The 24444-nt window shown below is 39.5% G+C and overlaps 1 protein-coding gene across 5 annotated transcripts in view; it reads left to right on the forward strand.

Moving 5' to 3' along the window:
• LOC103457617 (uncharacterized) overlaps positions 1–24444 on the forward strand; it is a 37388-nt gene that overhangs the window by 2811 nt on the left and 10133 nt on the right. For 3 of the 5 annotated variants that reach the window (XM_081597480.1, XM_081597484.1, XM_081597486.1), the window contains exons 1-19: positions 7331–7812; positions 15162–15700; positions 16848–16928; positions 17003–17056; positions 17176–17242; positions 18257–18795; positions 19624–19704; positions 19777–19836; positions 19970–20045; positions 21283–21386; positions 21477–21494; positions 22101–22307; positions 22375–22401; positions 22482–22544; positions 22625–22708; positions 22781–22831; positions 22903–23043; positions 23128–23181; positions 24296–24340. In XM_081597480.1, the coding sequence (XP_081453606.1) occupies positions 7473–7812; positions 15162–15700; positions 16848–16928; positions 17003–17056; positions 17176–17242; positions 18257–18795; positions 19624–19704; positions 19777–19836; positions 19970–20045; positions 21283–21386; positions 21477–21494; positions 22101–22307; positions 22375–22401; positions 22482–22544; positions 22625–22708; positions 22781–22831; positions 22903–23043; positions 23128–23181; positions 24296–24340 (2631 nt within the window). In that variant the 5' untranslated portion in view covers positions 7331–7472. Of the gene's footprint in view, positions 1–7330; positions 7813–15161; positions 15701–16847; positions 16929–17002; positions 17057–17175; positions 17243–18256; positions 18796–19623; positions 19705–19776; positions 19837–19969; positions 20046–21282; positions 21387–21476; positions 21495–22100; positions 22308–22374; positions 22402–22481; positions 22545–22624; positions 22709–22780; positions 22832–22902; positions 23044–23127; positions 23182–24295; positions 24341–24444 lie in introns of those variants that run through there. The other 2 variants (XM_081597490.1, XM_081597493.1) reach the window with 2 other exon arrangements.

Here is a 24444-nt window from a genome sequence, read left to right on the forward strand (position 1 = left end):
TGTTCATGTAGAGACAAAGCCTCTCAATATGTAGAAGTGCTTTGCAAGCTTTACAGGAATTCACACAACAAGTCAGAAACATTTCATTGCATAAAAATGCAGGTTTTTTGCAGAGTTTACAAGTTCCTATGAAGGTAAATAATCTACCCAAAAAGATAAATGCAAGCATGATTGTTAAAATCCTCCAAATAAGGGAATGTTTTACCTCTAGTCACATAAAAAAGCCTCATAAAATAGTCATTTACCATCTGGATCTGTAGACAGAATGGATCTCTACGTCCTTCTTGTTTACATTTTTTTCTATTTAACTCCAGATTTACAGTTTTTAGCACATAACGAGCAAAAGATGTTTCTCTTGGGTGGCCCAACGCCATGTTTTATGTTATATTAGAGCTTATATATTATCAAAGCAGACGCAAGTGGGAGTAATAAAACTCTAAGCTCCATGGTGTGTATTCAGGGTGTAAAGAAAATACAGGGAGGTTTGTGGGATAATTGGAACTCAGAATAGTAGTTTATTTATCCCAACTGGAGAGTATATTACCTGCCTGAACACGAAGCCCCAATTTTCCGTCTTGGATTTATGGGAGAAAAGTTCTTGGCTCATATCCTGAGCTTTTAAAGCCTGAAAACAAAGAGAAGAGAGATTTCACGATGGAAGTGAGGACTATACACAGTTAAGTTATACAGGATATAATTGGTTCTATACAAACTTTAAATGCACTACAGATGAATGAATTATAATCCATGTGTGACATGTTTTCTTAGGTTTAATCTGTAAAGGTAATCACATCCTGCAATCCTGATGAGATGAGATTAGATGAGATGTTAATGTAAACTGAATGTTATTTTAAGTCTTTGCTGAGTTTTATGAAACCATTTCTGTAGTCAGGATTGCATTTAATATTTTACTTTTTTGCTCATATAATCTGATCCCACATTTTGATTGGCTGTATAAAGTTTAGAAAATGTTCAGTTTATTTGAAGATGAGTACTTTTGAGCAGTCAGTATCTTACCTCCAGTCAGTAACCTCACAATTACAATCTAATTTTGATTCTTTGAACCACAATTCAATTTGATATCAGTTTGATTCAATAAAAAACTGATTAAATAATAAGTAGTATAAAAAATTAATTGGATTATCTATTAGCAATTTTATGTATTGTTTATGTTTTTTAAATTAAAGAGCCAGATTACTTTAACTGTGTATAGCAGTAAAAACTAGAAGAGTAACAGTCCAAGTAAACATAAATTTTTTCTTGTTTCTCATGGAAACATTTTTGAATCATCATTTTCAAGCATATTTGCACAATAATGCAATTTTGACCCAAACTCCTTGCTAGTACATGGTAGAGTAGGCTAAATAGATGTTTAGCGAAACTGCTAATAAACTTAAAAAGAAAAAGAAGACAATTTCAAGTCAAAGTGTTTTATTTTCAACAAAAAGCTGATGTACCGGTTTAAACTGCTCTAGTGGATAAATGACTTCATGCTAACGACAACTCATATTTTAGCTAACAGAAACAGAGCTAAAAACCGCTCAGAGAAAAGATAACAACAATGCTAACAGCTATTAAAACCAGAGCTAAGACCCCAGTAAATAAAATGTATTTAAGAGTATTTTACTTTTACATTTAATGAGAATAATTCCTGAAAACGGCTTAATTTGTATAGAGGTAAATTTGCCTCATTATCAAACAAAATCTAATTTCAATTAAAAAAAAAAATTCTCAAAACATCTAGAATAGACAATTGTCTCCTTTTTTTGTCTACAATACAAAGTTTTTTATTCAAATCACTTCCTTTTTCTCATGAAGAGAAAAAAGTTATTTTCAAAACTAATTTTTATTTGCAGTCACAATGAAATTGTCCCAGAAGTTATTGTGATAAACAATAATGTTGTTTTGAGACCATTTTCAAGTAATATTATGCTAATGGCATAATAAGAACACATTTTGAAAAATCGGTAAACTTTAAATTCTAATGAACCTTTAAAAAGATGCGTTAAATATCCAAAATAAGTAAACAAAATGACACATAAAATGAATTATTAAGTCTATGTAAACAAAATAGACCTTTAAAAACACGGGCAAGTTGAAACAAAAGCAATGAGAAAAGTAATAAATCACAATTCAATGATTATTTGCTTAACGATTGTCACACTTTTAGTTTTGATGCTCTCTCTTTCTGCATGTAGTGTCAAAAATATATATTTGAAAAGTTCAAGAAGAAGGTTTAACTTATAGTTTTTATGTGCAGATATGCTCATGTGTGCAGCGGCGGCGTCTGGACAGGTTGAGTAAATAGTGAAAGCTTGGCCTCTTAAAACAAACTCGTGGCGTCTCTTGTGCTCCACATCACCTCAGGGACTTTTCGCATCTGCAGTTAACTCCCATTTTTGTGTAATTACCACTTTTATCCCAAGCGTGTCTCGCATGCAGCTTCGTTTGCCTCCTGCAGGTGATTAGCCCTGCAGACTGCAACCAGTGAAACTTCAAAGTCTCCCTAATGCAGCTGGGGGTGTTTTCTACCTGCTGCAAGATGTTAAAGTGTTGCAGCAGAGGTGTGACCTCATGCAGAGGGGGTGACAGGATGTTTGGTTTTACATCTTTCATCTTTCCATGTATGGTCCGTGTGGAGGTCCGCCTGGTCGTTCTGATCTCGGCTAATGGGGGAATGTTGTTTTTCCAGCTGCAGAACTCGTGACGATGGTGGCTGCTCTCACCTGCTTCGCTCTTTCAGATCTAATCATCAGAAATCCACAGACAGCATACGGCTTCATGCTAAATTTAGCTTAATTCAATAGCTGGGACACCTGGGCAGAGATTTAAATATTTGGACTTAGCAGATGTTTCAAAATGTCTGAAATCTGGCACAATTGGTTTCAGGCTTGTAACCAAAATATAATCTATAATTATTAGAAATCAGTGTGGTTTCAATCTATAACAATCAAAGATGCAAAACAGTGAAAAAGGTACTTTCAAATATAAAAATATGGAAATAAATTCTGTGTTGCAGACAGAGTTGTATTATTATTCCCTGTGAAATTAAAGCTTTTGTACATTCTGTCTGTTTTACCTACAAAGTAAGTACAATAATTTCTCTCTGAAACTGTTTTCTGTTTTGTGGTTCATAGATAAAACGGGGCATAGATACGAGCCAGGTGGTATACCAATAAGAAAGAGGCTTAGAGAAAATTACAAAATAATAATGGTGTTTTGTTGTATCTTAACACTTTTAAAAAGGACATAACATGCAAAATTCACTTTTTAAACCTCTGAATAAATTTTATTAAGCACTTAAAGTCTCCAGCATTGCAGAAAAGTATAATTTGGTCTGTCCTAACCCTTGGTAGATACTTTGTTCCACCATTTTATTTCTTGCTGCGGCGTTTCAGTCCAGGTTCAAGGATGGATACATCAAAATATTCCTGCATCAGAGCCTCTTTGTATTGTCTGGTTACATTTTTATTTTTTTTGAAAATATTCCCTTATCAGGGTGGAAAGTCCACATTTTATGCAATAGTTGGTGAAAATATATTACAGTTCATGCTTGTTGCAGTTTATTTTCACGTTTGACAAATATTGTTTATTTTACATTGGCTGTTATACTCTTTATTGCACTGATTGAACACATTAAAGTTGTTTTTACATGTCGGACCAACTTTGTGAAGCTGTTGGTGTATCTGTGTGCTGTACTGGAGCAGAGCTACCAATAAACATGTGATTCGGTGCATTTATGTTTAAAAAAAGAATAATTTTAAATCAGTACAGCTGTTTTAGTAAGACGAGACTGAAATGTGATGACAGGCAGAGTTCTGGATATGTTCTTTGTCTGACAACAATCTCTTTTATTCTCCACATCTTTTTGTTTGAGGACAAAAATCTGGCTTCAATCTTCCATACATGAAACAGCTCCTTTACTGCATGCGTGTTTTTTTGCTACAGGTCGAACTTTCTGAACGAAAATGTTCCTGTGTCTGTAATTTTTCCGTTTTATGACTCAGCGTTGCCATCATCATAATCAGTCCTCAACCTACAGGAATTTAAACCTCAAGCTCAAGGCAGCAAGGCCTCAAGCTCACGTTGCCTGAAGCTCCTGCAGCTGAAATGCTGCCGAGTTCAGATAACAGTTTCACTTCTAACCACCAAAACAAGCTTCAAAGTTGCTTTTCATTTTCCTCTGTCGCTCATTTCATTAAGAACTTTTAATTTATTTTCCTGAAAACTGAGCACTTTCTAAAACAGACGTCCTCATTCAGCGGCTCAAACAAGGAGCTGACTGTCTTCAGTCGGCTGTGAATGTGGCGCCCGCGGCTGGATGAGGGAATTAAAACGTCTTGCAGCCTCTTGTTGCTTTTGTTCATGCCAACATCCTACAGGATTGTTATGGGTGCTTATTTCTGAGTTTCTGCCAAAGTAGCCTTGAGGAAAACGTTCTTCTACTTTGCCTGTTTGGCTTTGAAGATGTTATCTGATAGTGAGGATGTTATCTGATAGTGGGAAAGCACCGTGGAAGCCTATCTAAACTTAGAGGCAAAGAAAGGAGGGGATTCATCAGCAATGCAGGCAATGGTAACTCTGGGGGAGCTGCAGAGTCAACAAACCAGTACCCCACCATTTTACTGTTAGAAAAAAACAAAATAATCACCAAATACTAAATTTCTACCAATGTTTCTACCCAAATTTCAATAACAAATAGAAACTATAATGTTCCTCCAGTGCTTTTATTTTGACATCAAATCAGTAATAAATGGAGTTTAACAGTGAGCTAAGTCTCTGCTGCCATCTGCTGGCTCTTGTAGTGTATGGATGCATCAGCATGTGAGAAAAATATGAATCTTTTTGCTTGTAATTTGGACTTTATATGAATTATTCTTTGCATATAATAATGTTTTATGCATTTCCACACTGTAGTAGCTTTAGCTTCCTTATTAAGTTCATTGTAAAGATTTTAAAGGTTCTGCTGCAGTTTCTCAGCTCTATCAGCTTCATGACATATCAAGTTTCAGACAGAGTTCACATGCTCAGATGTGTTATTGTCCACCAGAAAACACTCCTGATGAAACACATCTGCTCTTGTGCAAAGAATAGAGGGAAAAAACCCAGCAGAGAGTAAAAAGCTGAACTTTTTATGGCTTAGTGGCCTGGAGCAACAGCAGACAGCGATCAGAACTGGTGGTTGGTGATGTTCCGGGTCATAAATTGGGAACGTTAAGTCAGTATTTGGGATCATGTCATCAGTCAGAAATGGATGGTTTTACTAGTTTCTGATGCTTTTGATGTGTTTGTTCTGACCCTCAGAGAGGAGGAGAATAATGATAATGGAACGAGAGAGACAGGAAGCTGCTGTGACTTCAGATAATTGCTGCAAAACTCTAATATTGAGTCACTTCATGTCCAGTTAATATTCAGTTGTGTGTAATGCAGCACAACAAATAAAAAGACGTGCAGCTTTTTTTTGACACTGAAGCTAAATCCGACCAAACTACTCATGTTTTAGGTCAGTTAGATTGCTAAATACCACAATAATACTTACTTACTTTACTTACTTTAAATAATTACTTAATATTGATGAGTTCCATTGGCATAAAAATGTCTTGTAAGTGAAAGGTTACTTGTTTGTTAGTTTTGTCTTATTTCAAATGTACCAAGAAACCAAAATGATTTGGTAAGATGTTGTGTTTTTGCAGTGAGAGCGTTCTGCACATCTGCTAACAGCAGCAGCGTTGTCTGAATAAACAAATGTGCCATGCAGTTTTGGGTGTGGGAGGTCCGGCAGCTGGAATGTGGAACAGCTGGACGTCCCGCTTGGCAGATGACATGGACTCTATGACGATGAGGAGGAAGAGGAAGATGTCTCCTTCTCTTATTTGTGAGAACCTGGAAGTCTGGGGATTTTCTCAGTGAGATGTCAGCTGCTGCCTCTCATTCATCACTCCGTGCTGCTGCTGTGTTTCTGTCCAGCTGTGCTGCTCATTACATTTCAACCAGAACAACACAAACTGACTTGTTCTGCGTTCGTTGTCCTGGTGGAACAACGAGTAGCGAAGCACATGTCAGGGCGGTTTAGCTGAACCACACCCTCCCATTTGCTATGGAACCTGATTCACTTCTCGTCGGCTGCAGCTCATTTGTTTTCTGTCGCAACACGTGCAGAGTTTTCTCACAGCGTCATCTAATTTGTCAGCTGCGTCGCTCATTTCTCCACAGGCTTTTCCTGCTTTTTCCCACAGTCTGGTGGCAAAAGAAATTCCCTTTTAAAGCAATAATACTTAAAAAAAACACATTTATTTAGAAAATACACAGTAATTATTATTTTATGAACGAATACTCCTAAAATGTTACTAATACATTGCATATTTGTATATATTTTTGGTTGAATCATTGCATGTTTGGACAATTATTCCCTCTGGCATCGGTGGCTGTGCAGTTATGATGTGTAACCATGGCAACAAGGTATTGTTTTTACACCTGATTAACATCTCAAAAGCACCTCAGAAAACCAGAGGAAGTTCAAACTCGCCTCAATCAATCATAATGGACAAACATTGTATCCCCTACTCCAACATCTCTCAATTTCCAACTCTACCTTCATATGGAGATTTAAATATAGAGATTTAAATCAATCTCTTTACATAAAGCGATTGATTTGTTTCATGGTTTGAACATGGGATAAAACTTTTAATTTGATTTCATCTGAGCAATTTACCTTTCTCGGAAACTGCAGGATGGACTTTTTTTAAAATGTTTTTCTTCTTGCTACTCTTCAATAAAAGTCACAAATGTCAAATTCACAACTAATAATTGTCCTGTTAATAGAGTTATGACATGTCATTTTACTGCTTGTTTTATTAATGCTGTAGAAGTATTAGGTGACTTCTACAGTCAGTTGTTTATGGAGGATTTTATTGAAAAACATCAAATTGAAAATATAAAAACATGCCACACTCTTTAGATATTTGTAGAAACTTCTTTCTTCTGTTGGCTTATCATGTCAAATCCCAACAAAATACATCAATGTTTATAGCTAGAATCTTTAGAAATATAAAAAGTTTTTGCAAAAATGTTAGATTTATGAGAAGTTATTTCTCTTCTTTCACAAGCATTTCCCCTGCCCTGGTTTGCTTGCCAGTTTAGAACTAACACAAATAATACGACAAATTGAGTTTTGGGTTTGAAAATATTAACTTAATCTGAATATTTCAAGCTATTTCTGCAGATTGTGGGAGCCAGCTGTTTAGTCATTCAGGGAGGAGTTTCAGTGTGTTGGGGAAACTTTCTGTCATCACATCTCGGGTCTCCCCCTTTGGCCTGTTCACTGGGAGGGTCTGTGAGCGGTTTATGTCTGAGCTGCTATTCAGCGGATGCTCAGTGGGCCCCGATCAGCGTGGATTTAACTGCTGAGCGGCTGGCTTACAGGTGGTGTTCAGGGGAAACAGTGGAGCTCTCTGCTGAAGGGAAACAGCAGCATGTTGGGGGTCCAGACGTGGTCACTTCTCCTGGTTCTCTGTGCTGGCAGCTTGGAGGCTTGGTGGTTTTCCAAAGAACCTCAACCTACAACAGGAATCCCAACCACAGAAGGAGCCACCACTCCCAGTAGGGCGTTGGCCACCACTTCCAGTGGGGTATTGGTGACGGAAGGGACAGAGGATGGCAAAATATCGCAGGTTGGGGAGGAAATCCTTAAAGTGGCAACTGGAATACGTCAGGTTGTCGATGACTGGGATGCGACTACAACCGCCTGGACTACCAGTGGAGGCCTGACAGGGACGGTGGAGGCAGCAAAGCCCAACATTACAGATGAAAAAGGCAGGTTGAGCGGGGTGCGGGTGGAGCAGGGGGTTGGGGAAGGGGATCGGATTTGGTCCGGTGCAGAGATTTCTAGCATTGACACCACTTCCACATCACCTTGCTTCCCTGTCCCCTCTGATTGGCCGATATGCAAACAGCCAAACGTTTTCTCGCTGCCAAACTTTTTCAACCACACTTCCGTGGAGGAGGTGGAGGCTGTCCTGTGGGAGTGGGTGTGGCTTGTGAGGGCGGGGTGTCACCGTGGTGCAGAGCGGTTTCTCTGCCTCCTGCTGGCACCCCGGTGCCCGATTCCTGCCGCACCCCTTCCCTGTAGCGGTTTCTGCCAGGTGCTGCAGGACAGCTGTTGGGCGTCCCTGGAAAACGGGCGTCTCCTGGTGGACTGTCACTTCCTGCCGGAAACAGAGCAGGAGTATGAGAGGCCTAGGTGTGCAGCTGTTAGTAGCAGGAAAGGTAACCCGGTGGATTGAAATGTATCCTGAGTGCCGATACATTTCAGATCTGGTCAACGTTGTCTGTGTCTGTTGTCGTAAATGTTTACACATTTTGACTAGATGTATCCATCATGAAGCAACTTAAGTTAATATCTTATATTTTAAATCAGGGATGTCAAATTAATTTTTATTTTGGGCCAATGTGTTGATAAAACCCATTAACAAACTGTTCAAATATTAATAAATAGCTGTCTCAGCATTCTTACAATTAAATAATATTGAATTTTACAATATTTGGTACTCTCCATATCAATCACTTGACCTCAAGTAAGGCTGAGTATCGTAAAAGTAAGAAATACTTAAACTGGAGGGGCTGATTTATGTCATTTGGAGTCTGGAGTCTAGCGGGCCGCATAAAAAGCTACTGAGGGCCAGATTTGGCCCCCAGGCCTCGAGTTTGACACATTTTAAATCATGTCAGATTTTCCTAATTGATATTTTCCCTTTTTCTGCAACAAAATATCCAAAACGCCAACATATTAATGAAACTGTAATGTAATTACAGCTAAAATGTTAAAAACCAAGAGGATTTATTGTTACAATAAATTCCAATTAATGATCTTTCAAAAAACTAAACTGTCCATATTGTCAGGATTATTTCTACTATTTTAGCATGGATACATATCAATAAATCAGTAAATGTAGTTACTGGTTGCAGTTTGGTGATAAAATCACATTTTTATTTGTGTCCAAAAGAATAAAATTTCCTAGTTACCTAACATCTCATTTACTGCGATTCTGTTTACTTAAGATAAAGAAAATCCCTATTTATGCTTAAAATAAGTTGTATTGTAAAGAAATAATTTAAAAGCTTTTCTTCTTTTCTGTAAAATTCAAAGGGATGTAATGCATAAAAACCTCTTTTTTGTGTTTTAGTGTCTTCATAAATTTAGCAATGTGGGGTTGTTGGCTAATTCTGAGGGTTAACCTTTGAACTGCGCTCCATAAAACTGTCAGTATGTTTTCCCATAGGAACAGTTTGTACAAATGTCCCAAATTTAATGGACAGATGTTCCAGGTTCAAGTTTAGACAACTTTTCTATCTTGTAAAGTAAAAAATAATTGGGACATTTTGCTCCAGAAAGCAAACAGGCTTGTAAATTTGCGCAGGGAAAGGTGTTTTGGATGTTGCTTTGCATTGTGCAGAAAGGGAACAGAAATACAGCCGTGCTTCAGTTTAGTTTTATTGGTTTTAAACTCAACACATGCAAAGAATCAACTTAAATTGATCAAAATGTGGAAGAAATCTAGGAGTTCAGGTCTTCCTCTTTTCCTTCTCTCTCTTAATTATCAACTTTTGCTTGATTCGTCCCCAAACCACCGGATCTGTCCGTTGTCTCACTCTTAGTGAAAACTCAACATCTTCAGCTCATCCTCCAGTCTTAATGATATATAGCTGTGAATATATACGGCTGTATATGATGGCAGGTCTCACTGCCAACTTGTAAACTTTCCCTTTCTCTTGCAGCCTTATGTCACAAATCATTCCTGACATTTCCCGATGACTTTGGATAGTTGACCCCAAGTACTTAAACTCATTCATCTTCAAACCATTTACTCCCTGGAGCTTGTTCACACACTGCCATCCACTTTCATTCTTTTCTACTCATGTCTCCTGACCTTCTTACTCCTGATCCATAAAAATCACAATGTCATCTGCAAACATTGTAATTCATGAGTGCATGTTCATCAGAGCGGATCCCTGATCGTTTTCCCATCAGTGGGCAAATATTTCCAGAGAAATTGTGCATTGGTCATTACATTGGTGTGCTGAATGCTTCACCACTGTCTTCCAGTCAAACATAAATAAGGAGGGTTGCAAAGACTTTTATCAAATCAAACATGAAGATAATCTGATTACCATTGTTTCCCAGAACATATTTAATCTGCCTCAAAAACAGAAACTCCCAGACAAAGGAACAATTAATCAGCTGACTTTGTGGATTTTCCTACCACTGTGGCCTTAAATAGTGCCTGACATTTACCAAATGTAGTTTTGTACATAAGTTCTGAGATTTTGCATCAACTTGCCTTCAGGATGTTCAGTAATCACCATGTACCAGTTCTTTGGGACATTTCGTAGCAGTCATGCATTAATTAGACAATTCGGACCACCATGCAGCACTTATTTTCCTCCTTTGAAGAGTAGTAAAGGAATTATCAGCTAATGTGGCTAATAACAATATGAGTAAATATTAACAATTGGTGGGCTCAGACCAAAGCTAGTAATTTGAATAATAACCATTTAGAACCAGTAGAAACCAGCGACTCCAGTTGATTACCAAAGAAAATATGCAAAGTTACCAAAATCTCAGAATCTGAACAGATTACCTGGAGATTGGAGCCGTTTAATCGCTCTGGCAGATTTAACAAAGACCATGGATGCTATAGCTTCTGCAGTAGTGGAAAGACGTTTCCAGTGTGCGAGTTAATTCAACATCTTCATTAGGCATTTAAACTATTAAAATCAAAATAGGGAATGAAAGCAAAACATTGTTGCAACCCATTAGAAATCAGTACAGGATTTGTTTTGGCACATATTCAGGTTTTTCTATAATTTTTGTGCAATAATTTAGATTTTCATTGGATTAGAAGTAATAAGCTCGTGTTTGTTTTTCCTGCTCAGTGTCAGTTGACTCAGACGGGTTTTCCCCCATCCCAGTCCTCCGTTTCTGTTCTGGTTTTTATCTCCTCTTCATTGTGCTGACTTCTAATCAGTTGCTGGGATCTGCTTCTTTCCATAATCCCAGAGAGGGAAAGTCAGTGAGGTCATCTGCTGTGGGAGAAACTTTTTTGGGTAGGGGTGGAAGCTGTAGATGACATTTATGATGGATGCTGTGGGTGGGAAATCGTTTTTTTCTTGGGGAAGACTGCCTATATTGTATCCTTGGTTTGGGAGACAGCAACAATGTCGAGGTTGGAAAAAAGAGAAGCCTTGTAGCTGGTGTGATACAAGGCAGTTTGTGGTTTCTGCCATGGGTCAAAGGGCAGCGCCTGTCGCCTACCATCTGAAACCAGCAACGCTTGCAGTAAATGAGTGTCAGGCAGATAACTGGAGATGAGCAGACTGATAGTGGGATGCTTTCTGAAAAAGGCTTTTATATCAGCTGAAACACTTTGTTATACTTGTATACTATTCAAAGTCTCTAAAAATGACCCTAATGTATTTTTATCCAAAATTGAACTACTTAGAGCTGGAGATTAAAGGAGGTAGTAAATCCAATATTTCAGAAATTAACCCAATTTCCTGAACATGCTTACACTTTTCAACAAGGCTGGTTTCAGAAGATAGGACACCCAAAGTCAATTATTTCCTCTTTTCTGCTTCTTGTATTACTAATTAAGTTAATTGCTAAGATGATGATAAGACTGTGTTTTGCTGGATCATGACTGGGTATGTCACATTCTTACTGATCATCTGGGAGGGAAATGGCAGTACTCTTTACAAGATTCTAAAGAAATCTTGGCATTCTGATTTATGTTGTGGTCAAATTGTTTTTCTTCCAAGGGTTTTGTGAATCTTGTTGGCGACACATGTCTTGGTATATTTCTTGAAATATAACTACTTCTGAAAAATAAATCTGATGGGCTCTGTCATCGTTGGGTTTTGCAGCAGGATGGTGATTCAAAACGTGCAGTCAAGTTGACACAAACTTCAATATCCATCTCAAGCTACAGACTTAATTTCACCTTTGAGGTGAGCTGAAGAGAAAAGAGCATCAGAGGATTGGTCAAAGATTGCTCCTTACTCTACACCAGCGGTCTTAAACTGCATTCCTCCAAGGCTGGTCTACTGCAACTTTTAGATGTCGCTCTACCTCAGCACACCTGGCTCTAATATTACCTCATACGTTGAACTCTGCAGAGCCTGACTGCATGCTAGTGAGGCAGTTTAGCCGTTTAATTCAAGTGTGGACTCTTGCCCTCAAGCAGTTTGAGCCCTTTGCATACCGTATAATATTAAAGGTGAAGGCAAAGAGTTGTCTTGTTGGAAACAGTGAGAACTTTTTCATGAATTACATACTTCAACGTCTCGTTTCTCTGCTCGGACCAAATTCTTGGCTTAAAAGTAAGTTTTTAAGCCATGAAACTTGACAGTGACAGGCGACGTCAAATATCACTGATCTCTCACGGTAGGATTAAGGTCCTGGCTGTGGATCAGAGGTCAATCGAAGGTGCAGCAGCTGTCTCGCCTCTGTTAGTTAACAGGTTGGTCCCCAGAGGACAGAACTACAGCTGAGCGGCAGCTTAGTAAAAATGTTTGTCTCTCTCGCTGACTGTGCGAACGCCAGTATTTGGTTTCAGGTTATTTGAGGATAAAGGGTTTGATTCAGCACAGTGTATCATTATGTGGTCAGATTAGCATGCCTCCACTGGACTTGCTTGCCTAATAAGGCAGGCAGCGCTTAAAATTAGGTGAAATTCAGTCCTGGCTGGAAATAGTACTTACAAAGATTGTGCACAATGAAGCGTTTTTCTTTTTTTTTCTAGCAATAAAGACATTTCAGGTCAAGAAGAAAGTTAACTTGTGTTTCTGAAGCCATTTATGTTTTGCCTTTTTAACAATTTAAAATTTAAGTAGTACATTTTTGCCTATTAAACATTGGTTATTTTTGTATTTTCTGCGAAAAAATCTATACGTCTCCCCTGGGGAAGATATAAGGCTCTCTTCAACCTCTGGAGGAATCCTGTTTGCTCCATAATGACCTTCTGGCATGTTTCTACCAGTGTTTTCTGTCAGTCTTATTCTTTTGGGGCTGTGTGCTTCATCCATCCAAGGGTCCCTCATGGTCCACTTTCCCATGGATATCTGACACGCATTTCCTTCCTCCTCCTGTTTGCCCATCTGTCCATCTGAGCCTCTTACTACTGCTGGAAGCTGCTTTTCCTTCAATTTGTTAACAAGTGATGGATTTCTCTGAGATTTCTGGAAATGATACGGCAGTAATCATGTGAAACTGAATATGTACAAGTCCTAGACGGAGGGATGGTCAGCCCCGATGATTCTCTCTGGAGACCTGAAACCAAACAGGACAGACAGAATAAATGACAGAAAAAACTGTTTCTGTGGAAGGTTGTGCAACTTGAGCTGCAGGAAGTCCAGTCTCTGCTGGGCAACATCTATCTCAAGTCCAGAGAAATTGTGTTTTAGGAACCAGGAGTGTAGAAACGGTGTTGCTGAGGATGGTGAAGGGAGAGAGTGTGAGAGATGGTCTCCAAAACTCCACCATTGTCTTCACTGCCTTGAAAAGTTTAAGATCCAGGGTGGTTTTGACCACACCGGTGGACCAACCGATCCAATGTTTTAAAGGTTTATAAACTAAAATTAAGACAAAATACATCTACTTTCTGTCTAATAATTCAGATTATTTAATAAAATGTAAGATTTTAGGATGTAGGACGAATATATCTGTTTTCTGAAGCCAGATTCTCAGGAAAACCTTAAGAAACAGATTGCAAGTCTGATAAAATTAAAACTGTACGTCTGATTTTTAGGCAGACATTTTCAGTGGAGGTTAATTTTATTACTTCTAGGTTTATGTTTGTGGAGAAACTGTGGTCGGTTTAAACAGCTTCCAGAAGGGAACATTTATTCAATTAGAGCAGAACTGGAGGGTCTTAATTAAAAGCAAGTTACCCTGCTAAAGTGAACTTTCTCTGCACACATGCGCTGCAACAGCTGCAGCAGCTGCGTTCATGGCAGATGAACTGATAGCAGGTGCCCTCAGTGGGAAGAAGACCACCCTGTCCCACCCCAGATTCAGCTGGATCAAAATCCCACAAGGGTCCACGTTAAGCTAAACACAAGAGAAACAATAATAATGCTGCACAGTTTTGCAATAAAAGATTGTTACATTGGCATCTCCTTGGTTAGGTTTAAAGCTGCTTTCTTTAAATTTACATCTAAATTAAGAGGAATCAATATGGAGCTCTTTTAAATGGCTAATTATCAGGGCCGTTTATTACAGTTTAGTTTGTCATGAAAATATTGTAGTGTCCCATCTGCTTAATGGTAAAATCCTTGTACCGTTTCTGTTGGGACCTATCCAGATAATTAGTCCAGGAGCAAAACCAAACATCGTTTTCCTTTTCAGGTATCCAAAGACATCCCAAAGCGTTTCCAGTCCTGAAAGATTGTATTTAGTTCCTTCAGTGAGTTACGCTGCTTCAAAGACACCGACATCCCACATAAACTCCATGTCGCCCATGAATCTGCACAAGACCAAAATTCATTCCCCCTTGTGATTGTGTGTATCAGAATGTGTTATTGCTCTCAAAGCTGCTACTTGTTTATTTTTGGCATATTTCAGTCTATGGGAACTGGATTATCAGCACGTTTTTGTTCATAGGGCCCACTTTCTGTCTCATAAATGTAGCTCATAATTCTGTCTCTCATGTTTCTGTATATAAATGTATCTCAAATGTGTTGCTCAAGGAATCTGCTAGATGAAATTTCAGGTTTCTTTTTAACCTTCAGCTTTATTTGTTTTTCTTCCGGTGCTCATTGCTCCGTTTCACTCTTGGATTTGTTTAAAACTCCAACATAAGATTCCCTGACTCGTAATTGGACTGTTTGTTACAGAGTCATCCCTCGTCCCCGGGAGAAGATGTCTTGTTTTGATTCGACACATTTTAATGAATGGGTTATTCACAGTTCTGCAGAATTTGAAGACATGGTGGATACGTTTATGCAACCCTTTGAATCAGTTGTGTTGGAGCAAACCTGTAGGTCTCCAGCACCTTAGATGTGGTGTTAGACACCAGGAGGATGCATTTTTAGTTTAGGTTCAGAAATGCTTCAAAGGTTTAATCCACGCTCTAAAATTTTATTCTCTGTCTCGGTCTCTCTTGCAGAAAAAAGCGGTGTCTTTTTGCACCATCTGATTGGAGATCCTCCACCGGATTCAATAGCCAAAGTTACAGTGGCCAGAGGAACTGCCTACAGGTTTACCTCAGCGTCGTCATCAGGACAACTGGCCAAGGACTTTGTCCCCAGTCCTTTCTACAGGGACTTCACCATCATTTTCCACCTCAAAGCTTCCTCTCCTGCTGCATCCGTCCTCTTCTCCATCACAGACGGCGCCCAGAAACTCATGTACATCGGTGTGAAGCTCAGAGCAGTGCAGTCTGACCGTCAACAGATCCAGTTCTTCTACACTGAACCCGATTCTGAGTCTTCGTATGAGGCAGCCAGCTTTGACGTTCCAAGGCTTGATGTCCACTGGAACGTTTTAGCCCTGTCTGTGCATGACGAGCAGGTCAGTTTTTACTCAGAGTGTGACAGGGATCCAGAAGTGGTGAGGTTTGAGCGCTCGCCCGACCCGATGGACCTGGACGCAGGAAGTATGATCTTTGTGGGTCAAGCAGGAAGAGCTGATTCAGACAAGTTTAAGGTAATAAATAGGTAACTCTTACCATTTCCTTGGTACCACAAGTTTTAACTTCTTAGTCAAATGCATCAGACCTTACTCTGTCCGTACTCCATGTCATGTTCACCTTGTTTCTAGCTGTGTAAGATTTATTTTTTTATTGAATCTTTAATTGCCGTCCTGTAGTGGCTGTCTGCATCTTTGCTTCATCTCTACCACACACTTCTTGACAGAAGAAGCCAGCCAAATTGTGGGCCAAGCACACGTCCCCATAGGGATCCTGCAGAGCAGGACTGGTGGGTTTAAGCGGATGCTGACTTCACCTGGAGTTGGTCTAAAGAGCTTCCAGAGGATGTTATACCCTATAGCCTGTAATCTTCCACCACTTGTATCAGCGCCTTCTGCTTCCTCTGCCTCCCACAGAAAATTGCTTTTTTGTTGAGGCGCCTCCACTTCTGTGCTACAGGCCTGACAGAAGCCTCAACTGCTGGTCAGGAGGGTCTGGTTGATGCCTTCTCTACGTCATCTTCTTAGAGGTTCAAAGTTTACCTCCCATCTTTTCAGAGGACCTCCCCAAGAATAAGGATACTACTTAATGCTTGAAGCTAAAGCAACAGGGCTTGCTCAACGCCTTCCTTACCACACCCAAGGCCAGTGTTCATATTGGCATTCAAGAGGGCTGGTTTCTCTAGTGATGCAGCAGTAGATCCTTTGTTTGGACGAGCAGCAGCTGTTGCAAAGGTTTCCAAATCCACAGCAGCAGCAGAGCTGTGTCTGTGGAGCTCTCAAAACATCCTTCATCGTCTTCATCCCCTGTTCTACGATCAATCTCTCTTGCACTGTTTTCAGGAACCACTTCTCAGCCTTTTGGAGGTCCACCTCAGACTTGTGTTACATAATTTCTCAGAGTTCTTTGGCGAGGGTGACCAGGTGGACTTGCCTCGTGTTCCTGGAACCAAGATCTCTGATGAAGGTTTCCATGGAGACGCACCTTGTCCCCAAATCCACAGTTTTCCAACAAGCGAGTCCACGTCTTTTTGCCTCTGTCTCCTGTTCCTGTGCTCTGTCGAGAGTCCGTCCAGTCTCCATGGCACTCTCTTCACTAAACCTTTATGGATCCATGCTTCTATTGTCATACTCGATTGCTTACAAGTTGTTTGTGTCTTTAAAGGGTGAAATTGGAGAGCTAAGACTCGTGGGAGACCCTCAGGCATTTCAGGGTTTCTGTGACTACGACGATTATGCAGATGAAGTGAGTTTTTCTGTAATCATCTCAATTAAAGTGAATCAACACTTTAGTTTAACACATTCCTTGTCATGTCTCAGAGTTCTGGAGATGGTGGCAACAGAAAGGCTGATAGAAAACAAACAGGAACGATGGTAGGTTTGTAGATTGTCCAGTTAGAATATGACATAGCTGTTATAGCTGTGTTGAAGATTTTGTGCATATTAATATCTAAGATAAAATAACTTTCAGTTTCACACTTTTGTCCCCACAGGTCTCTTCTACATCCTTACATTCTTTTCCAATTTCACCTCAAAAAGGAGCCGGAATCGGAACGTCAGGTGAAACAAAACCTAAACTAAATCAATAAATATAGTCAAAAGTTACAGAACAACTTGGAAAAGGGAAACAGAAGTGATACCTCAGAATCCAGAAGCCTCTGCCAAAGATTACTGATGTTAGTCAAAGTCTAACATCAGTAATGTTAGACTTTACTGATATTTTAGCTGACATATTTTAGTCAGCTAAAATAGGGACTTGACACTAACTATCTGGAACTGAGCATGAAGTTTTACCCCAACGGCCAATTTTGTCCATTTTAATCTGTAACTGGAGCATTAAATATGACTCATAAGGCATAAGGTTGGAAAGGTCCACATAAACATCGCTCTTATGTTTAAAAATTAACCAACAGCTTTGCTATTTGGCTCAGCTCTCCTTCACCATTAGATGAGACTACAGTCCGTCTATCTGACAACCTAGATACCTCAGATTACCGTAATCTACTTTTATTTATTGACTCTGCACTTCATGTAGTAAAGTAAGGGGAAACAACCACTGACCAAAAACACCAGCTTTAAGCAATCCATCAGAAGATAATCCATACTGCCTAACCAAAGTACGCCCCTCTCTAGGAGTTGAATCAACTTTAAGAAATTACATTCATTGTGTTTATTGCACATTAGATTTATTAGCCAAATTTTTCCCACCTCAAGTTATAGTCTAGCCAAAATGTACAGGAATAAAAGTTGCAGACATGCTAGATTATAATTTCCCATTAAATAGGCTTCGTTAGGGTTGTGATTTACTGCTAAATTATTTCCACAGAAACAAGACACTGACATCATATATACTCTGGCGTAAACCCCACATCTTTCAAGAATCAGCAAAAAACCAAAACTCGCTCCCCCTTGTGATTGTTGGTGTATGAAAATGTAATTATTGCTCTAAAAAACAGCTGCTCGTTTATTTTTGGCCTGTTGTGGTCTGTGGGAACTGGATTACCAGCAACTTTTTGTTCATCTGGTCCACATTATAACTTCTTGTTTTACTCTCTGTCTCGGTCTCTCTTGCAGAAAAAAGCGGTGTCTTTTTGCACCATCTGATTGGAGATCCTCCACCGGATTCAATAGCCAAAGTTACAGTGGCCAGAGGAACTGCCTACAGGTTTACCTCAGCGTCGTCATCAGGACAACTGGCCAAGGACTTTGTCCCCAGTCCTTTCTACAGGGACTTCACCATCATTTTCCACCTCAAAGCTTCCTCTCCTGCTGCATCCGTCCTCTTCTCCATCACAGACAGCGTCCAGAAACTCATGTACATCGGTGTGAAGCTAAGCGCAGTGCAGTCTGACCGTCAACAGATCCAGTTCTTCTACACTGAACCCGATTCTGAGTCTTCGTATAAGGCAGCCAGCTTTGACGTTCCAAGGCTTGATGTCAACTGGAACACTTTAGCTCTGTCTGTGCATGACGAGCAGGTCAGTTTTTACTCAGAGTGTGACAGGGATCCAGAAGTGGTGAGGTTTGAGCGCTCGCCTGACCCGATGGACCTGGACGCAGGAAGTATGATCTTTGTGGGTCAAGCAGGAAGAGCTGATTTAGACAAGTTTAAGGTAATAAATAACTCTTATAATTTCCTTACTACCGCAAGTTTTATCTTCTTGGATATTGTTGGATGCAAATCCAGAGCTAGCAACCAGTTGAAAACTCTATCCAACCTCCTTTGTTTTTTTTCTCCATTATTTATCCCATTCTAGTTTATTCCCTCGGTTGGAAAAACTACCGAGGGAATAAATTCATCTGAAATACCTAAGTATTTCAGATGAATGCAGAGTTTTGTACTGTATTTGGGTTGAATTTTTATAAATCCTAAATTATAACAATTTAGGGTTCTTTGAGAAGTTAGAATATAGTTTTGAACCACAATCTGAAATTAATTATATATATATTTGTTATATTTGGAATTGTCTGGATTACTTTGGTAACTTTTGTACCTTCCCATTATTTTAAGAGATTAAGAATACACCATCGGGTGTGATGGATGTTTGTTTGTCAAATGTCCAGTGTGATGATGGGAGGTTTTTTTTTTTTACCACTTTTTTGAACTTGTGGCATCAAATTAAGTCAACTTTTGTTGTAAGAGTTTTCTAGTTATTGTTTTGTCCATATTATTTCTGGAAATAAAAGTTTTTTTCAAACAATGAAGTAGAAAGTGGATTCAGGAAACAAACCACCTGTTGCCACCCATAGGACTTAGGAAGCCACGGCAACTTTGATATATAACACTAGAGTATTAAATAAATAAATCTAAATATATATATTTTTAAAAAGCATAACATTAACCAAAACATTATATTCTGTAATTATTTTAGACCTCAAACTACGTCTTTATGCTTCTATTGTCTTACTTGATTGCTTATCAGTTGTTTGTGTCTTTTCAGGGTGACATTGGAGAGCTAAGACTTGTGGGAAACCCTCAGGCATTTCAGGGTTTCTGTGACTATGAGGATTACCCCGATGAAGTGAGTGTTTCTTTAAAAATCTTAATTTAAGTGAACAAACACATCTGTATGACACGTTTCTTTTCATGTCAGGGTTCTGGTGATGGTGTCAACAAAGAAGCTGACAGGAAACGGAAAGAAAACACTAAGACGGTTGGTTTGCAGATTTCTTTAGAGATTTTTTAGCTAGAATAATAAATAGCTGATATAGTTGCATTGATATTTTTCTGCATATATATCTAGTTTAAAGTAACTTCTAGTTTGGCACTGTTTTTGCTTTTCTCAGACCACTTTTCCACCCCTCCGTCCAGTACCTGTACCCCCGATTTCATCCCAACCAGGAGGCAGAAGAGGAACCTCAGGTGAAAAGAATAAAAATTCAACTTGGAAATTGTTTTTTCAAGTTTTTGAACGGTTAGAAAATGTTAAAAAGAAATGTTCCTCAGAGTACAGTGTCCTCGGCCAGGTTACTCATGTAGCGTCAAAGTCTCATCAGCTGAAATATGCACTGACACAACTTGTCTGGACCTGAGAATGAAGTTTTGCTCCAAGCGCCAAGTTTGTCAGTTGTAATCAGTAAGTGGAGCATTAAATATGCCACTCATAACAAGCCATAGAGCTGAAAAGGTAAACTTCTGTGTTTCAAAGTTAGCTTAGAGTATATTTACTCTGGCTTGTCAAATGTAGTGATTATCCCTTTTGCATTGCACCAATGCTTGGTTGTTAATTCTGAATGAAAAATATTTGATTCCTTTTGTTATCTTTGTGCATTCTGCGTAAAGGTGAGATACAGGTAATTTTTGTAGGTCAGCCACTCTGGGAAGGTTCTCTTATGCTTCATATTTCAGCTAATGTTTCTCACTGTTGTTCACTTGAGTCTCAAAACCTTAGAAATGTCTTTGTAAGCCTTTCTGGACAAATGGATATTAATGAGTGTTTCCAGCCTTAAATTTCTTCTGATTGGGGCATCATGAGTTGCATTTTGGGATTTTAAAACTTGTTTGAACCCAAACAAACCCATTTTAATGCATATATGTATTTTCTGGATTAAGTAGCTGTTAGCTTAAGTCGCTAAGTTAGCTTTATTAGCTGCTAGCACTGTAAGCTAATGGTTTATAGCCAGCCTTGGTAGATTTAGCATGTGTAAAGGTCAGCAGTCTTGATTCTCAGCTTGAGTTATGGTTAGTTTGGGTAACATGTTAGGTTTATAGGTACTTTATTTAGCTTTTAGACCCATTAGTTGATTTAGCTAGATGCTAGCTTTCCTAGTTATTAGCTTGAATAGTCAAATATTTTAGCAGTAAGATGGTGCAGCTGTTAGCTTGAGTAGAGATTTATAAAGTTGTTAGCTTGTTAAAAGGCTAGCCTAATTAGCATTTAGGATCATTCACTGCTAACTTTGCTAGCTGCTAGCTTTGTAAGTTGATATCTTGATTAGTTAATTAGCCATTATCTTAAGTGAAAAATATTTTTTGGAGATGAGATTTTTGAGGTTCAGGGTTTCATTTGAGACAATATGATGAAAAAGCATTACATTACATTTACACCCTGTAATGTAATGTAATGCTCCAAACAGGCTAAATTGTTTCTCTTCTTCAGGTGAGAAGGGCGACAGAGGAGAGAAAGGCCTGAAAGGGGACCGAGGCCCTGCAGGGCCAAAGGGGGATTCAGGCAGCAGCTCAGGCTCAAGTTTTTCCTCTCAGGTTAGCGAGCAAGGAGACAAAGAAATCTCTCATTTCTGAGTTAACATTGACATCTGACACAAATAACCAGTTTTCTTTTTTTCCTTCTAGGGAGAAAAAGGTAAAAAGGTATGTGAACTGCATTTATTGAATTTTGGGGTGGTGGGTTATTAGTTTTTCTGATGCTACATCAGACATTTACGTGAATAGCTGGAATTTGCATACACATGAGACCACTCCTAAAAAGGGTATTTTAATAGTTAAAACACCAAATACACCTTCATATCCATCAATACTCACAATGGAAACTGTCTTAGCACTACAGCTAACATCCACAGTCTTCCTTATCTCTGGTTTTGAGCTTTGCAGCCAAGAAGCTTTGTGTCTGGGTGTTTCAGCATCCCAACTGGCATTTTCTGTTAAATATTTTATAGATGGTATAAAACTTTTCCAAATAGATGTGAAACAATAAGAAAAGCATATATGAAGAGAGGCTGAACAGTGAAGTTTTGGGGAGTAGAGGTACTAACGGTGGATGACTTACTGTAATTTTCAAAGTGAAGGTTTAGAGAAGAAGCGAATGCTGGCATGGTGGAGTGGATGGGGGCTGATTGGTAACAGAAAGAGAACTGTGTGACGGTGAAAGGGGAGCTATCAGTGGAACCATCAGTGATGTAGATCTAAGCAAAGTAAAACCAAACATCTGAAAGCTTGCCTGTCTGTTATTCTCACCAGGGTGATACTGGTTATGGATACCCTGGCAAAAAGGGTGAACGTGGCGTTCAGGGGCTTCCAGGTCCTCCCGGTCCTCCAGGACCTGCAGCCGAGGTTGTCCGACTCGGCGACGGTTCTCTTGTGCAGCCGTTGGCTGGTCCAGCTGGACCACCCGGGCCACCAGGGCTGGACGGGGCTGAAGGACCTCAAGGGGCTGATGGACAGCCTGTAAGTGCAAGAAATTAAGAAAGGTTAAATAAAAATATTAGTTTGTGACCATTTATTTTTCCTTTAGGGTGATCCAGGAGAGGATGGAAAAGCTGTAAGTGTCTTTTTAGCAGAACTTTTCACTGAATCGACTGATTATTTATCCATCTATGTCTTTACTTTTATGATTTTTAGGGTCCTGCTGGACCACAGGGTATTCCAGGAATTCCAGGAACGGCTGGTATGAAAGGCCAAAAGGTGCGATACATGAAGCCATTATGCTAATCATGCTGCGTCTCTATTTACGGTAATAATTTGTCATCTCCAAATCATTCCAGGGTGAACCTGGAGAGGGTTCCCCTGGACCAAGAGGTCCCCCAGGTCTTCCAGGATCTCCAGGACCTGGCACTGGTGATCGTCCAGTATGTGAAAATATGCGCCTTTCTAGCCAATACTTGTATATAATAATTTAACCACAGTGAATGTTTCTGTAGACATTTGTTGACATGGAGGGTTCAGGATTCCCAGACCTGGAAACTTTCCGGGTAAGTTGTTCAACATTAGGAAAGGAGTTAAAAAATATTTCAGAATGACAGTTGTGAAATGTGATGGGCAGGGTGCACCTGGTCCTCCTGGTCCCCCTGGTCTGCCCGGCCGTCCTGGGACACCTGGTACTTCAGTAGCCATCGGACCTGATGGTCCAGTAGCCTTTGGACCTCCTGGGCCGCCTGGACAAGACGGAGTGCCTGGCCTACCAGTGAGAAGCCAATTTTATTTCATTGTATTGTGTTTGATTACTTAGTAGCTAAAGGATGTAAATCTGCATTTTTGTTGTTTTCAGGGCCCACCTGGACCTCCTGGCCTCCCTGGTAGACCCGGGTTCAGAGGAGAAAAGGTAAAACTGATTATCGTCTACATTTGTGCCAGAAATTGGCACAAAAGTCTGTTGTTGTTTTCTACATCAGACTAAAGGGGTTCCACAAGGTAGTAATAGCTGCTTTAGTTTTATTTAGGCCTGACCAACATTAAAATTATTTAAAAAGAAACTCAACGACACACCAGAACTTTACATGTCCTGGATAAAAAGATAGGCTGGAGCTTTAACTTCCCGGCTGATGTTTTTAGAAGTTGCACCAATATTTCAACTTCTTCGTGATGCTATCTACTTTATGCAGCAAAACAGACCCACAGCATGATGCTGCCACCCTCATACTTCACAGTTAGGATGGTTCAACGTCCCAGTTCTTCCTCCAAATGTAGCCATGGTCATACTGATCAAATGGGTCCACTTCAGGCCACGAGATGACTCCAGAAATGATTTTTTGTGTGCATTTGCAAACCACAGTTTGGCTTTTTGTTTCTTTTTGGAGTAATGACTTCTTTGTCACTGAGTGGCCTTTCAGCTCATGTCGGTACAGAACATGTTTCGCTGTGGATGATGACACTGTGCAGCTTCTGCAGGATCTTCACAGGTTCTTTGGCTTTTGTTCGGGCATCAATTTGCACTTTTTGGACCAGAACCAGTCTATCTCCTGAACAGTGTGATTGAAAAGTCACATTGTGTCAATCCTTGCGTATAATTGTTTTACGTTTCCAAAGCTATGACGTCTGACACATCCTCTTATTAACGAGATGGATGTACACAATTTAGGTAATTGTAAATGATGTAAAACAAGACTAATTTGGTTTGCTTTTACTTCGGACATTGAAAAAGTCTGATTTTTCTTTTCATTCAGCAAACTTCTGATTTGAACTGTCAGTGCTGCTATGTTCTCATCCCCAAATCTCAGTCATAAAAATGCGAGTTTACGTTATCCTGTAAGGCATCGTTTAACCAGACACAAACCAGTACTTCTTACTGGTGGTTGTGGGATGATGTTACGGTTTGACAACAGCGCCTCCTGCTGTCTGTAGCCATGTCAGTGTTTTCATTTTCTGCTTGCTAATAAAACCTCCTTCTTTTATGATGCATTTCGGCTTTAGCAATAATGTTAATTTCTATTATTTAGGGTGACGGTGGTGATCTCGGCCTTCCAGGTCCAGCTGGGGAAAAGGTTAGTTAAAATAGTTAAAAATATGACGCATAAAGATTTGTTTACCTTTTAAAGATAATAGCAAATGCTGCTGCAAAACCACATAGATTCTCTGTTGCTTTCTT

This window comes from Poecilia reticulata, chromosome 2, assembly GCF_904066995.2.
Source record: "Poecilia reticulata chromosome 2, P_reticulata-male-v2, whole genome shotgun sequence".
NCBI classification, from domain to species: domain Eukaryota; kingdom Metazoa; phylum Chordata; class Actinopteri; order Cyprinodontiformes; family Poeciliidae; genus Poecilia; species Poecilia reticulata.